The sequence below is a fragment of the Anopheles coluzzii genome, chromosome 2 (genome assembly GCF_943734685.1).
Source record: "Anopheles coluzzii chromosome 2, AcolN3, whole genome shotgun sequence".
Lineage (NCBI taxonomy): Eukaryota > Metazoa > Arthropoda > Insecta > Diptera > Culicidae > Anopheles > Anopheles coluzzii.
Window position 1 is genome coordinate 36,738,007 of NC_064670.1, and position 15,054 is coordinate 36,753,060.

Genomic DNA, 15,054 nt, shown 5'->3' on the forward strand with positions numbered 1-15,054 from the left:
GTTGGCAGCCAGCAACCGTGCGCGCAACTCTGCCTCCACGTTATTGTCGTTGCTGACCTTTGACCCAAGATAGGTGAATTCTGGGACGACTTAAAACGTGCGTTCACCTATCTGTACGTCACGCTTACGTAGATTCTGATTATTTATTGGTAGGTCCGCTGATGTTGCCACCATCAGTTTGGTCTTTGCCTCGTTTATCTGCAATCCGAGGCTCTCTGCCGCCTGCTAGATCCCTTGGTAGGCTTCTGCTACATAGGAGAGCCGCAGACCAATCATGTCTATATCATCAGCGTATGCCAGGATCTGGGTTGACTTATAGAAGATGGTTCCCGTAATCTCCACCCTCGAGTTGCGGATGGCCCTCTCTAGCGCCAGGTTGCATAGGAGACAAGCAAGCCAGTCCCCCTGGCGCAGACCTGGGTGTTGCAAAAGGTCCTGAGAGTTTTCCATCCACCCTCACATGGCAAGTGACGTTGGTCATAGTCATTCTAACTAGCCTTATCAGTTTGGCCGGGATTCCAAATGAGCTCATAGCGTCATACAGTTTTACCCTGGCTATGTTATCATATGCGGCTTTGAAGTCAATGAAGAGATGGTATGTGTCGTGTCTGTATTCAGCCATCTTCTCCAAGATCTGCCGCATGGTGAAGATCTGATCAGTGGTTGATTTTCCGTTTCGGAATCCTAATTACTTTGTGTTAAAAATTATACATGAAAAAAAAACACTATTGAACCCATCAAATGGCATTGCTTCAGTTGATTAGTTGAAGCCATATTGAGTCATAGTCAAAGTCCACTTAATGTGTTGATTGAGTGTGAATGAGTTAGAATTGGGAGTTAAATCTTTAACGAAAAATAATTGGAAACAACTTGTGAGTAAGTCACTGGCCATGAGGGGAGAGGAGTTACATATCCTACAAATTGTAGTATTCACAGTGAGTGATCATCTAAATGACGTGAAGGCTTGATTAGCTCATAGAGACATAACTCTCGAAATAGTTGTTTAGCATACGAAAGATCCACTTCACTGTGAGTGAGTTATTAATCGGCATAAAGAGTAGCTTTAGAAGAAATAGTTTTTTAACCCGCGCATGATTCAATTCAAGTGAGTGAGCTGCTTGTCCGCGCAAAGAGTCAACTCACAAATGAGTTTAGTTCAACTCTTTCGCTGCAAACATGTAGATGACTCACTCAATCTGATGCAGTATGCACATCACTAGTTGGAACAGACTGTCTGCATTAATCGTGATGTTAAAAGCTGGAACTAGCCAGTTTGTTCAGTTCTTTCAAATTGATGAACAAATTACGTTTCTGGATGAATGAACGAAATCGACAGACCGAATGGTGAACTGCCTAGGACGCCTAGGACGAACGAGCTAACGAGTGCAGTTCCCCGATTATGCGTTTCGGATGTAAATATGTAATGGAATCGGTCGAACAGGTTTGCTTCACTTTTCTCAACGCACCTTATACTAGTCGAGGTGCGTGGGTTTACTTTTCCCAGTAAGACTGTATACATCACTACTATCATATCATGCATGTGTATCGTTGCGATTATTTGTTTGCCCACCCTGCGCAACTATGCGCAGTGGTGGGTGGATGTGTGCGTGTTGGTTTTTGGTGGTGCGCTCTATTTCCATCCCCCTTTTTTCCACTGTCCCAAACGCCCAAATACTAAGCCCTAGAAAAGGAAGCCGGTCCAACACGTTTCTAAGCTTTTCGCTGCGCAATGCTGTACAATTAAGAGGGGGTTGGCCTTGCTCGGCAATTTTGGGGGGTACAATTTCAACGTAACATACCATCGGTAAATGCGTTATACTTTGCTGCTCTTTGTAGTGTGATAGTAAAATCGCTTGCATAAATGGATTTGTGCTTCCGCAAACGTTGCGCATGTAGGATGTAATGCGCATTTCTTCTCAAGCAATAAATATGCTCTGCGGACTCTGCGGTGAACAGAACAAACATCCCACTTCTAATTGAACTAAACACCTTTACTGTACGTAAAATTGTATCCAAGAGGCACGGACGCCTCTTTTATTTCGTTTCTGAGTGTGCGGCTCTGTTCGTTCGCGTTGTTCGATGCCTTCGATAAGTATAGTGTACAGTGGATTGGATCTATTTTCTCCAAACCCTGTACCTTGGTTGATTAGTAAAATTTAATCAATTCACTGCACTCGTACGCGCCCGCCACTCATACGATAAATTATTACACATTTACTTACAGCTACTCCAATAAAACTGGGCTAAAAGCGTATGACTAAAATCAAGCGGGTCGCGCGTACACTCCCGGCAAATTCAATTCCTAACAAAATGGATCCTACGCTTGCTTCAAGCCGAGTGCTGACCGATCTTAAAAGCCCGCAGACACCTAATTGCTTCGACTTTTTGGCAATAAATAGTTTACGAAAGCCTCCAGAGCTAATTATTAATGGCGTAATTGTGACTGCCAAACTAAAAAAATAAAAAAAAGCACAAGATCTAAACGATACATTGCACATTACATAGTGCAAATAGCATCGACTGTGATCCATCAGGGACTGTAAGCTAACCGTTGCTTCCGTTATTGTTTTAGTTTTAGTGTGTTTGGGGCACTTTCCTGATCCTTTTTTCTCTGTTCTCTGTTTAGCGGATTGTACTGGAATGGCAGTGTGGACCAAGGTTGAACGTAATGTTGTGCAATAGCTACGGTCCTGGCGAATACGATCCTAGCATACTGTACTCCTGCACGGGGTCATGATCGCTTTGTTAAAATGGCTCAAAGAAAAACAACCATCACACTAAAACAAATCCAGCGTTAGTAGCCACGCGGACATGAGAAAAAAAAACTATAAACAGTGATAAAGCATAGAGATTACATTAAAAATACTACACTCCATACCACCGCAGAAAGGTGCGGGAGAAGCGGGACCTACTTATCATAGCACAGGGTTCGCGCTGTGGGAATGGCGATCGCTGGGTATATCACGACCATGCTGCTGCTGCTACTGTTTGAAAGTATAGATCAGCGCAGCGCTCGGTTCCGTGCCGCTTTAAATACCAAGTTAAAGATTGCACACGTTAATTACATCAGCCGGCAGGCTCGGACTGCCCCTAAATCTCTCATTCGGTGTAGATCGTTCGCCAAATCGGTCGGCGGCTGGTACGGTTTCGCTTCGCGGCACTCCCGGTACCGGTGGGTAGAAGCAAATCCGGCATGATATCACTTTCCGCTGCCGATCCTGCTGGATCTCCATACTGCCGACGGTTCGACGGATGCTGCTGCTGCTGCTGGTGATGTTTTCTTTTCCAATTTCTAAAACAAAACAAACAAACAAAAACAACAGTCAGTGGAACGGAGTTTGTGCAGAGTTGCGCGCTATTACTTATTCTTTTTCTTTGAGCTCGCCCCAGGCGCAATACCACCGGGCAGATGCATCCCACTGTCGTACTCTCCTGGGTAGTGTGCGGCCGTACCAGTACTGCCTCCAACACCAACTGCAACAAACGAAAAGACAACATTAAATTACTTCATTTTTACCCAGCGTTCCTCTTTTCAAACTAACCGCCAGATTGAAGGTGATCACGGTGAGTGTGATACTTTCGCCGATTCCCTCCAGCTCCGATGCCGTAACCGATCGAGCCACCTGCGTGACGACCTCCCACACTGTTACCATTGCCAATGGAGCCACCTACAGCTGCTCCTGCACCGGACGGCAGCATGTTACTCTCCGGGAGCACATTCTGCTGGTGCCGGGGCAGTGTGCAGCCTTTGCCACGGCAGCGCTTCATCTCCTCGAGCGTTTCGTGCAGCACTGCCTTCTCTTCCGCCGTCAGCGATGATTCACGGTTTTGCGTTTCAAACGGATCTACAGCAACAAAAAATGGAAAACGATCAGCACACCACTCAGTCATCGTTCATACATTGAAGCTTCTAGTAGAGAACGATCTGTTTACCTATTCTTAGGTTGTAGTACGTCACCAGCCCGGTCGTGAACTCGCAGTAGAGGAAGTTGTGCGTTTGGTTGATCGTGCGCAAACAGCTGTACGTGTTGTTGTTCGCGTTCATGCAGAAACAGAACGGTTTGTCGTCCCACATCGGTTCCGTGCGCCAGTGGTTACTGTCGTGGCTGAAGCAGTTCATCCGCTCCGACAGGCACTCCTTCTCCATCTTCGCCTTCTTGATGCGCTTGCGTTCCTTCTTCCGCTGGCGTTCCTCCTTCAGCCGGCGGCGTGTTTCGCGGGCCAGCTCCTTCTCATCCGGCATGGGGCTGTGCGGCGAATAAGAAGAGGATGGGGACCATCTATTAAACCTTCTCCAGCAAAGTAACTTAGTAGCAACAACACTTACCTTTCCGTTTCTGCAGCACAGTAGCACTCGGTCGGTGGAATCGTGGCACCGACGGTTGAGGGCGTTGGTATCGCATTTTGCTGCACCGAATTACCGCCCGCAAGGTGTGAGTCTGTGGTCTTCTGTCGATCGATGACAATGTTGTGCTGATCGATGGAATTTGTGCTCAAACTAACCGATGACTGTTCCGTTGTCGAAGTGGAGAACGACATTACACCCGCATCGATAGCGTTGGGTGAGATCTGTTCGTCACTGGTGTACGTTTGGTTTTGGAGACTCTCGGTTGTACCGGGCCCTGCACCGGATGCCTCGCGGCTCGAATCCGTTGTGAACCAGTGCTCCCCGCGTACTGTCCCTGGTGAGCCTTCATTCGATTCCGTTGTAGGTTCTGCTATTGTGGAGCTTGTGCTGGATGAAGCCGTCGAAGACGTACTGCCATTATACGGTCCCCCCAACTCTCCCCGATGCCGTCCACGATGGCCACGATGCTGCGTTCCACTGGTACGATGCCTTCCACCACCATAACCGGTACGATTGTACTTCGGAGTAGCTGATGGAGATGGTTGTACATCCGTCATGAACAGGCTCATATCAATCAGCGATCCCTCGGCATCGTCATCTGCCGGTGCTGCCGTCGGTTTCGGTACCTTCCGCCGTTGACCGTACCCAATGTGTGAATACTTCCCAGTGGGACGACGTACAACGGTACCGCTTGAGGGAAGTACTCTTCTTGGCCCAGCGCTGCCACTGGGAGTCTGGACGGCTTCCGACGGTTCCGTCACCGCGGGTGTTGCAGCTGTACTCGAAACCGTCGTACTGCTGCTGCTTAAGGTCGTCCGTTCCTCCATCCCACCGCTACCAATCGATTCGTTCTCATCCTCCTCCTCATTATCCTCCAGCTCCGAGTCTTCGCCTCGATATCCTGCCGGCCTATGTTCGCGCAGCAACCGCTTGATGTCTTTCAGTGCATTGATCTTATCCTTCAGCACCCGGATCAGCTGATCCACCTTCATGCGGTTGCGCCTCCAGCTCACCTCGTCCTCGTAGATCACATTCGAGCAGTTGATTTTGTCTGCCGCAATGACGGAGCATCGCTTTGTGACACCGTACGGTTCCACCACACCTTCGCCGCTCGCCGTCGTGTTCGAGCCGTTCGAGCCGTTCGTGGTGTGATCATCACGCCCCTCCACCGTTGCCGTCTGTTCGTACTCCCGCTCGATCTCTACCAGCGTTTGCTGCAGCTCATGTATCACATCCGCCAAGTGACTAGGCGAGGAAGACGTCGTGTCACGCTTGCTTCTCGTTCGCTTGCCTTCCGATTCGTGCTCTTCCAGCTCACCCTCATAAAGCGATCGCTGTAGCGCATCGATTCGTGCGGCCACCTGCACCAACGATTCCATCGTCGGTCCTTCCGCTTCCATCAGCATCACCTGTTCCTCCTCACCGCCACCGAGCCCGGTCGACACGGACCGCTTCTGGCGGGTACGCCGCCGCCGGTGCTGATGCGTTGCCATCGGCTGCCCGGTCGCCATCGGTTGCCATTTCGTGTGGTCACGCTTAGTTTTGATTTTGGTGTAGAAGAAGTTATCCTGCGTAAAGCAGGCACAGTTCCGCCCGTTTGCCTGGCCGTTCGTTTTGCGCGCCATTTCCGCCAGATGCTGCTGCAGCTGGCCGTGGAATTTGCACTTGTGCTTGCGCCATCGGCCGTCCTCGCTCGTGCACTGCCACTTCTGACCCGGGACGCAGTTCTGCTGCAGCGCCGGGTTGGAGCACTCCGTGTTGAGCCGATCCATCTTCGTGCGGAACGGTGTCAGATGATTATCTAGATGATGGTTGTCGTGTTGTGGTGGGGCTTCTGCGAAACGAAATTGTTGCGGTTGCGGTTAATGGCACGCTTTTTGCAGCTCCTGGCGATCAATTACACTTACGATCAAATGTGTGTGCCTCCTGATGATCGATCACATAGTCTTCGGGCTGTTCGTTGTGCTTCGTCAGCTCGATCGCTTCGGTTTCACTTTCGATCGCTCCAAGATGGTCGTCATCTGTTTGGGCAGACACAGCGAACAGGAAAGAACGAATCACTCACACATCATCTGCAAACCCCTGGCCCATCTACTTACCATCGTCTCCGTCCAGCTCATGCTCGTCCTCATCGTCGTCGTGTTCGTGCGAGCTAAAGTCGAGCTCTTTACGATCGTTTGCCCCACCCGTCATCACGCTCGCGACACCGCTAGACCCTTCCCCGTGCGTGTGCCGGCTCTCGACCAGCACTTCCGGTACAAGCTTCGGCTGCGAACCGTTACCATTCACCAAATTGAACCGAGCACTGTAGCGAGCGGCCGCTGCCCGCTGCTTCTGCTCCTGTATTTGCTCCGGAGTTTCGCGCCGTCCCGAGCTCTCGATCAAAAACGTGTCCGGCCACTTGTCTAGCACCGTCCGGTGTCGGTTCAGCACCAGCGGCAGGATGCTGCGCCCGTCCATGTGGGGCGGTGGAGCCACTCCACCGATATCCAGAAACGTTGGGGCCAGATCAACGTTCAGCACGATCTCGTCAACGCTGGAAACGGGGGCAACAACGAAATAAATATGAAACATGATCCTAAGTGACTTTATTTCCGCTCACTTACACTGTCGCCGGTTCGATACCGGGACCGCGCATCAGAAACGGTACACGGACGTCAAACTCGAACGGGAAGCTTTTGCCCTTGATCAGCCCGAACTGGCCGAGATGGTAGCCGTGGTCGGACGTGTAGATGATGTACGTGTTGTCCAGCTCGCCGAGTGCCTTCAGCTCCTGGTAGACACGCTCGACCGCCACGTCCACGCTTTGCAGCGTTTGGAGCCGCTTGGTCATCAGCAGATCGGTGAACTTGCGGTGGATCGGTTCCATCTGCTGCGTTACTCGCAGGATCCACTGCTTGTCCGGGTTCGGGGCATGGTCGTAAGCCGGTGTGCTGAAAGTAAAGAAGAGACAGTCAATACCGGCAAGAGAGACATGTGTAGGGGTAAGCTTTTATGTGTGCTTCCATCGGTATTGCGAATCGATTTCTAAGGAAATGAAACAATTTCTAAATATGCATCATCAATTTTAACAAACAAAGGCCCTCTCGTAAATCATACCAGGATGACCCAAATTATAACAAAAGCAGTACATGGATTCAATTCATATAGGCTCCTAGAGTTGGGCAAAGTTCAGTTATGGATATGTGCATAGCAACCGGAAGGAACCGCTCGGAATCTTTTGGAGCAGTATGGAATCATCAGGAATCGTACGAAATCGTTGGAATCGTTGAAGCTGTCTAAAATATTCAAACTGTCCAAAACGGTAGGAACCATCGAAAGCGTCTAGATATATCGGAACCATATAAAATACTCGGAATTTTAGGAACCATTGGGAATCGTCTGGAATTGTTCCGAACCATCCGGAATCGACGTGGTTCCGTCGGAATCTTTTGACGACGTCCGGGCCTTCCGGGATGGCCGAGATACTCGCAAGCGTTCGGACCTGTACCGTCAGAACTTGGAAAACATTTGGAATTTTTGGAACCAGAGTCTTGAGACGTCAACACTTTACGTCATGTTCTAAATCTTTTAAATTGTTCGGAATCGTCTGAAACCGTTCGGAATCGTTTGGAATTGTTAGAATAGTCGGAATCTGTGGAATCTTCGGAACCATCCCAAACCATCCGCAACCTTCAGTCCCATTGGAACCGTACCAGAACAGATCCACCAGACTTTATCTAGAGTCATAGATGCACTCCCAAGCACCAAGAACCCATCACTAATCCTGCCATGATGCGGTTCAACGAACACACACACCGCTCACACCGGAAGCAATCGATAAATAGCATTCGTTTACATGCTTCACAAACTTTCTGATTTATGATGCGATCCGTTCCGTTGCTACGCTTTTTTCTCCGATCAGACCCCTACACACTCCCGGTCGATTATGGATGGAATGGACGACCCCAAACTACGGGCGGACAACCAAAAGCTATTCAACGCTACCCAGGAGCGGCGACCGAACGTGCACTTCAGTAATGCGATGGCCGAGCAGAAGCCCACAACTATCTACCTTCTTTTTTGTTGGCTGTTTTTCCGCTGCATTTGCCCTACACTTTGGATGATTCGAGCCACTCTCCTCCCACCCGAAAACCGACCGAACCTGCAGCCGAACAAATACAAGACCCACAAAGTGTGATTAATTTCAATTAAATTCCCCACACTCCGCAGCAAACGTTCGTTCGGTTGGCAAAACGCGTCGTTCAACACGCTCGACTGGACACGCCACGACTGGAGCGAGGAAGTGTGCGGCATTTCTAACCGTAGCAAAAGAATAATTGTCCCCATGCGACCGGGCCCACATTTGATGCGCGTGGTTTATATCCCCGATCCGTTGCGGTTCATTTCATGCATGTACTCCGCCGCGAATGGGATGGATGGATGGATGGATGAGCGGTTGACTAATGCGCGCCCGGTGGGAGTGTATTGGTTTTTTTGATGATGATTTATATCGGGGTGCATTCGAAATTCAGACCCGGGGAGAGAACTTCATCAAATATCTAGCCCATATGAAGTGGAATGCGACCAAACGAGTCCTTGAGGGACACGACCATGTAGGCAGGTTATCACCGATTCCCACGGAACAAGTTGCATAAAAACTTGCAGCTGTCAAGGTGTTGGCAAGTTTTGCAGACCTATGAGCACCATCGGGGCTTAATCCACGCTACCAGCGGCGCATATTGTGTCGCAATCAGCATAACTTGACGCGAATATGTCTTCGTAGTGTGCGCTATGAAGCTTGATTGGTTCGTGGATGGATATATCCTTCACATTCCCACCATGGTAATGATCCGTCAAGATCAGTATAATTTCTTAGCATATATGCAACCACTACTTGGGTTTTTGATTTTTTCGTAAATAATGTAAAGGACTGTTAAAGTTCAAAATAAAATCCTTCCAATCGAATGGTCGCACACCAGCACACCAGTGCCGCGTAGCTGATTGGCACACATCTTACGATTGGAATCGGAAAAGTAGTGTTTCGCCTTCGCAAATACCGGTACACACCGCCGGCATCCGGCGGTTCATAAATCACTCATCCATGCACGACCCACCAGGCAGTCGGTCGCGCTCGATATGCAAATCATATGCATAGTTAAGTTTCAATTTCGAATGTGTTAATAATGCACCACACGATTATAGCGTTCCAGCGGCTGCTGCAACGGAGGGAAGCCGGGAGAATGTAGTTATCTCGGTGCAATCGCGGCTAAGCATGCAACCCGTACCAGGAGCGGTAGCGCAAATATCTGAGGTCGCAATGAAGCCGGTGCAAACAAACAAAACCAACCAGCCAGCATCATGACACACTATTAACAAGCGGTCTCTAGCCGAACAGGGCACGTCGGCTCATGGTTGCAGTGGAAGTAAGAAGGGGGTTCCGGGGAGTAAAGCCCATCAGAGTTGAGCACCGCCGGGAGTTAATGGATGATGGCGTGAGATCGATTAATTAATTTGCCATTCTCCGTCGTCGGGAATAGCTTGTGTGGTGGTTGGAGGATATTCCAACCCAGACCATTGAGGTGGCCTAGTGGGCCATAGTGGGAGTAGTGTGGTGGATTTCGTGCCAACCTATTGAGGGGGTGATTTATAGCCCCTGGTTCAGAGGGCACCTACCGTAGCGTCTGCTTGGGCACGGTTTGCTTCGAGAGGGGATCCGTTTTCTATCCAGTCTAACGGGTCCCTTTCTTCTCTGGCGAGTGTGCGCCGCCGTGAGTCAAAATATTAATATCATCGATGACATGGGACATTAATAAAAATAGTTGTCGGCGTACTTTGTCGGTAAGTAAGTAAGTAAGTAACGTTTGCGCCTCCAGTCCATCCAAACATCCTGCCGTGTATGGCGGTGCCTGGCAGATTGCAACACGTTCAGGGGGGTTTGATGATATGACGCTTCACAGTTTCATTTGCGCAATCCTGCGCAGCAGCGCTAAATAATTAATTCACACGGATAGATTATTGATGAAGCATTCAGCACCGTTCGAGGTCTAAGATGTGTCTGATTCGATTAACAGCGACTACTTCCTAATCGCTGGCCCATGTGAGTTAATCGATGCAAAACAAGCGCGTTGAGTGTGGGAAGTAACAGAGTGGCCCCTTGTGTGACGAAGTCTGGTGCACGTGTCCTCGTGTGATAAATATGGTTGTCTAACGTTGATTTTATGAAATGCGCAGGTTCGGTATAAAAAATAGAAGCTACCATGTATTCCGTGTGGGTTATGCAAACGGTATGAGTAGAGTGTTTTTTTAACATTTGCCTGATGCAATCAATACCTGTCTTCTTGTGACTCAATTACTTAGCGTCGGGATGTGAAGACACCGTATGAAGATGTTAGACTGCGTCGAAGTTTTTTCCCCCAAAAACAAGAAGAAACTGATTGTAGCGCTACCAAAGTGATAATTGAAGTTAAATTATTTCGTACATTACAGTACGGTATAATACAACAACTTTGTAGCAGAGGTGTGTAAATAGTTCGATGTTTGAGTGCTAAGTAATTAAGATACGATAAAAACTTAGAAACGATCATGATCGTTTCACACTCTCTTACACAATAGCTGCTTCTAACAACGGTTTATTGTAATTCTACTCTTTAGGTGATAAGTAGTAGTCGTGGCGATTTCCAATCCGGATCGTCTACTACTAATCCTCTACTATATCCAAGAAATTACGTTCTTTTACTTACGTAAGTAGTTAAATTAAAAGTAAGTAGTTAAAGCATGTTGAAGGAATCAAAGCTAAGACCGTCGGCTTAATAATATAAAAGACTATTTTATAGCCTTGAAATTACTTTTACCAGGTCCGAAAATGTACTTTCTTTCACTAATATCTTCACAAATTGATTGCGTCCATGGAGCAACAACATGCCAATCATATCTAACTTGGCTTAAGTCGTCGAATTGTCGAAGCTCAACTGTTCCGTTAATATTTGCATCATAAAAGGCCTTCCGACGAGATCACGCCGTGTTCGACCGTTTAATGCTATCTGTGATCGTTGACTGACATATCGTTCTCTGTGATCTTAAATTGTATTCGGTCAATATGCTCTACCTCTTCTTGGCTATGATTTCCGACTTTTGTGAGACCGTTGGTGAAGCGGTCACGTGTGGTTTAAAACGACAAATACGAAACAAGGTATGGTCTCGTGTGATACAAATTGCAAACACATGTTTTTTTAATGCCTTAGATACTTACTGGTGCGTGGTGACGTTGAAAAACAAATGACTGTACTGTGGGGCCGAATCTTCCGGGCCGTGCGGTGCCGGGAAGCTCATCGCCAGCAGGACCGGCTTCCGGTGGTTCTGATGCTTCGATTGGCGCAGAAACGCGATCGAATCGTTCGCGATCAAATCCGGATAGTAATCTTTCGCGTAGTCGAACCCGTGCTTAATCTTCTGCCCATTCATGTTGATGCTGTAGTTGTAGTACTTCGAGTTCATGATCAGCCCGCCCCACTCTCGCCATCCGGGCGGTATGTACGATCCGTTGTACTTGTTCAGATACTTCCCGAAGTACCCGGTCCGGTAGCCCGCGTTCGACAGGTAGGTGGCAAACGAGCGCGTCTCGTGCGTCGTCTGCCAGGTGGTGCTCGAGCAGTTGTCGTTGTTCGTGAACACCATGTGATTGTGCACGTACATCCCGGTCAGGATGGAGGACCGGGCCGGGCAGCACATGGGCGTGGTGGTGTAGGCGTGCCGGAACTCGGCTCCCCCGTCCCGAAGCAGCCGTAACGTGCGCGGCATAAAGTTGAGCGAACCAAGCTCCACGTCCTGATCGTCGGTTAGGATCAGGATGATGTTTGGCTTGCGCTCCCGCGTCTGTCTCAGATCGGCCAACGGGAGCTGACCGACCGTGTCCTGCGCTAGCAGATTGCCCGTAACGCTTCCGGTGCCGCTTTTCTTCACCCGACCGCGCCCATCCTGCGGTGCCCGGACGCGTCGATTCTTGGTCACCCGGTACTGATGGTGTCGTCGGCGCCCGGCATGCTGCCCGTTGGCTCGGTGACCGTTGCGACGCGATTGCTGATGCGGAGCATGATGCTCCGGGTACTGGTAGTTGGGCCAGTCCGCCTGGATGTCACGGTGTGCCACACTGCCGGCAGCTTCCGCATCGGCCTCCTTTTGACTAGCCGCGGCCACCACCGTGAGTGTGGCTAGCAGCACGAACAGCATCGAGCACATTGTCACCGCCAGTCTTAAGCTTTCGACTTTTGTTCCACGCTTCGTGCGTAGTGCAAACGATTTCCACTGTAACGCCATCTTGAATACTTGAAGACTTACAAATCTTTAATACGCACACACAAACACTTTCGGAAGTATTTAAATGAAGCACACTGAAAAACGGATTGGCTCAGCGTCCAATCTAACAGCACACACACACACCGAACACTATCACAGTTCAATATACTTTGGGAGTGTATTTACTAGGCGTCACACACTTAAGGGCACGCCGGGCACCAACTGCAAAGTGTACACATTTTCCCAAACAAACGGGAACTAGATCGTGGTGCGGGCACTACCAACATGGCCGGGCACATCTTTAAACACTCACCAATGAGGTGTGCAGCTGTCGCACAAATGCTATCACACTTTCACCGCTCATTTCCTGCATCTGGGCGCTTGTGCCGTGGCCGTCAGATTGCTCCCGAGATTGTACGATCACTTCATCACGATCGCACCCGCTCCTTTGCCCACCTCGATTCACATCATTTTGCACATTTTACAGCTAATTACGTTCATAAGCTAACACTGCTTGACGGGACAGATTTATGGCACAGTGCGTTGTGGTCCAACTCCACTGTCCGCTACCCGGGCCCACGGCCAGAGTTTAACCAATGTATCGTGCTTTCGGCGCGATCATCATCACTATACCACCGGCGAGATGGATCGTTTCACTCTGAAGCACGCACGCAATCACGTGTTCGCGGTCGGGGCGCGATGCTTCCTCGACCCACCGCAAGCCACGATTGGTCGCTCGATTTTCCGGGGTCAATGATCGTGACTTCGGTGACGGTGATGACGGCGATTAGGTGCAGCGGGGCCCAACCCTGGTGCCACCGGTGGTCCGATCTCTAATGAGTGCGTCCGAGGGGGCTGCCTGCCGCGCAGCGTTGGATCCGGGAGAGGCTTTTTCCCACTTCTTTCGTTCACTCCCTACCCGGGTGTAACCACTCGCTAGCCCTAAAGAGAGGAGAAAAACAAAGAGCAAAAGGCACAATATGATTAATGTTTCGCTAATTTTGCACATGTTGCAAATTCGCTAGTCTTCGCCGGGGTGTGTGAAACAAAAAACGGTACGGCAAAAGGATAAAACAAGAGCACCAGGGGAAGATGGGAGCACGAAGAACGCGACCTGTGATGATTTATTTCGTCAACCTTCTAGTTGCGATGGTTCCGGGTTTACGAGCGCGAAACTGCTACCAGCTGCAATTATGCACCAAGCGCATAAACGCGCAACCGAAATGTTGGTGAAATGCGAACGCTCATTTGCATACCTTACAGGCGCAAACAGACGCGTACAGGGTTGGCTCTGAAGCATTTACCTAGAGAATAGTTTATAAATAATCGAAAACATTCAACAGAAACAGCATGGTTTCTAATGCTGTGGTCGCGAAGCGGACACAAAGCAGGGCTCATTTATCCGCCAAACCAAAGCTCACCAACAGAAAATCTCTGGTCTTTATGGGGATGGGGTCGTGCCAATCGAATCGAATTCCTTTCTCTTAACGATCGTAAGGAATCGTGTGCAAACGCAACCATCCGCTAATTACTACCCCGTCCGCCCCATGAACTGAGGAACCGAACGTCTGCCACACGGCATGAAACTCAGAATCGAAGCGGCGCCAGCGTCCGCTTGCGTCTTTCGCCGATTCTATCTAGCCCGTGCGTGCGTGTGTGTGTTAAAGGAATATAAATGGCAAAGGGCACACAGTGGAGGTAATAAAAATTCGCATTACAACGTAATAGCGCGGCGATTAAATTACCGAAAAGAGAACCTCTCGACCTCGGGAGTCCACGCACTCTCCGCCGGTCGACGAGGTGCAGCGAGCCAAAGAGTAAGCCCCAAAATTCTTCGCCCTGTGCCAATAATACCTGAGCCGACGGTCTACCGCGTTGTACACGCGGACACGCTAAGCCTCAAATTAATAACAGGTGAATTTATGTCTCCTGTTCGAACACCGTTCGCAACCTGAACACAACGAGAGCAGTGTTCATACGCCGATTTTTTTTTTCATTCCGAAGTCGCAGTCGACGAAGAACGAATCGATGAGGCGAAAGTCAAAGGAAGCCCCTTCCAACAGAACACGAACAAAAAGGTGGACCACAGATTAAACGAGATTGACGTAATGAAACCATTAAGAGTAAATGGAATGCTTGCCCGAAAAGGAAGGAAAATGTGTGCGACTGAAGGTGAAAAAATACAGACAAATTATCTACAGCAACTTGGTGGTACAACGGGCGAAAGAAAGTAAACGCAAATTCTATTGGTGTTGCGGTTGCTGGAAGTGATAGAATTATCTGACCTTGAGGGAAGAATAGCACGCACACCTTTCAACACTAATGGCAAGGTCTTGAATAGAAAAGATGACTGAATTTGTGGTCATTTGAATCGCATTTTTATATGGATTGGATTTTAGCTAAATCAAATTAACATTTTATTCATAGACGAA

General features: G+C 49.1%; 1 protein-coding gene across 1 annotated transcript in view; it reads right to left on the minus strand.

Annotated features, from left to right (window-relative positions):
* Positions 1–1,442: 1,442 nt before the first annotated feature.
* LOC120948717 (extracellular sulfatase SULF-1 homolog) overlaps positions 1,443–15,054 on the minus strand; it is a 45,437-nt gene continuing 31,825 nt past the window's right edge. Inside the window, exons 2-10 of the mRNA XM_040365360.2 lie at positions 11,580–13,564; positions 6,955–7,281; positions 6,448–6,884; positions 6,256–6,369; positions 4,328–6,182; positions 3,934–4,247; positions 3,543–3,845; positions 3,363–3,474; positions 1,443–3,292 (exon numbers count right to left, since the gene is read on the minus strand). Coding sequence (XP_040221294.2) covers positions 3,100–3,292; positions 3,363–3,474; positions 3,543–3,845; positions 3,934–4,247; positions 4,328–6,182; positions 6,256–6,369; positions 6,448–6,884; positions 6,955–7,281; positions 11,580–12,643 — 4,719 coding nt within the window. The 5' untranslated portion in view covers positions 12,644–13,564 and the 3' untranslated portion in view covers positions 1,443–3,099. The remainder of the gene's footprint in view (positions 3,293–3,362; positions 3,475–3,542; positions 3,846–3,933; positions 4,248–4,327; positions 6,183–6,255; positions 6,370–6,447; positions 6,885–6,954; positions 7,282–11,579; positions 13,565–15,054) is intronic.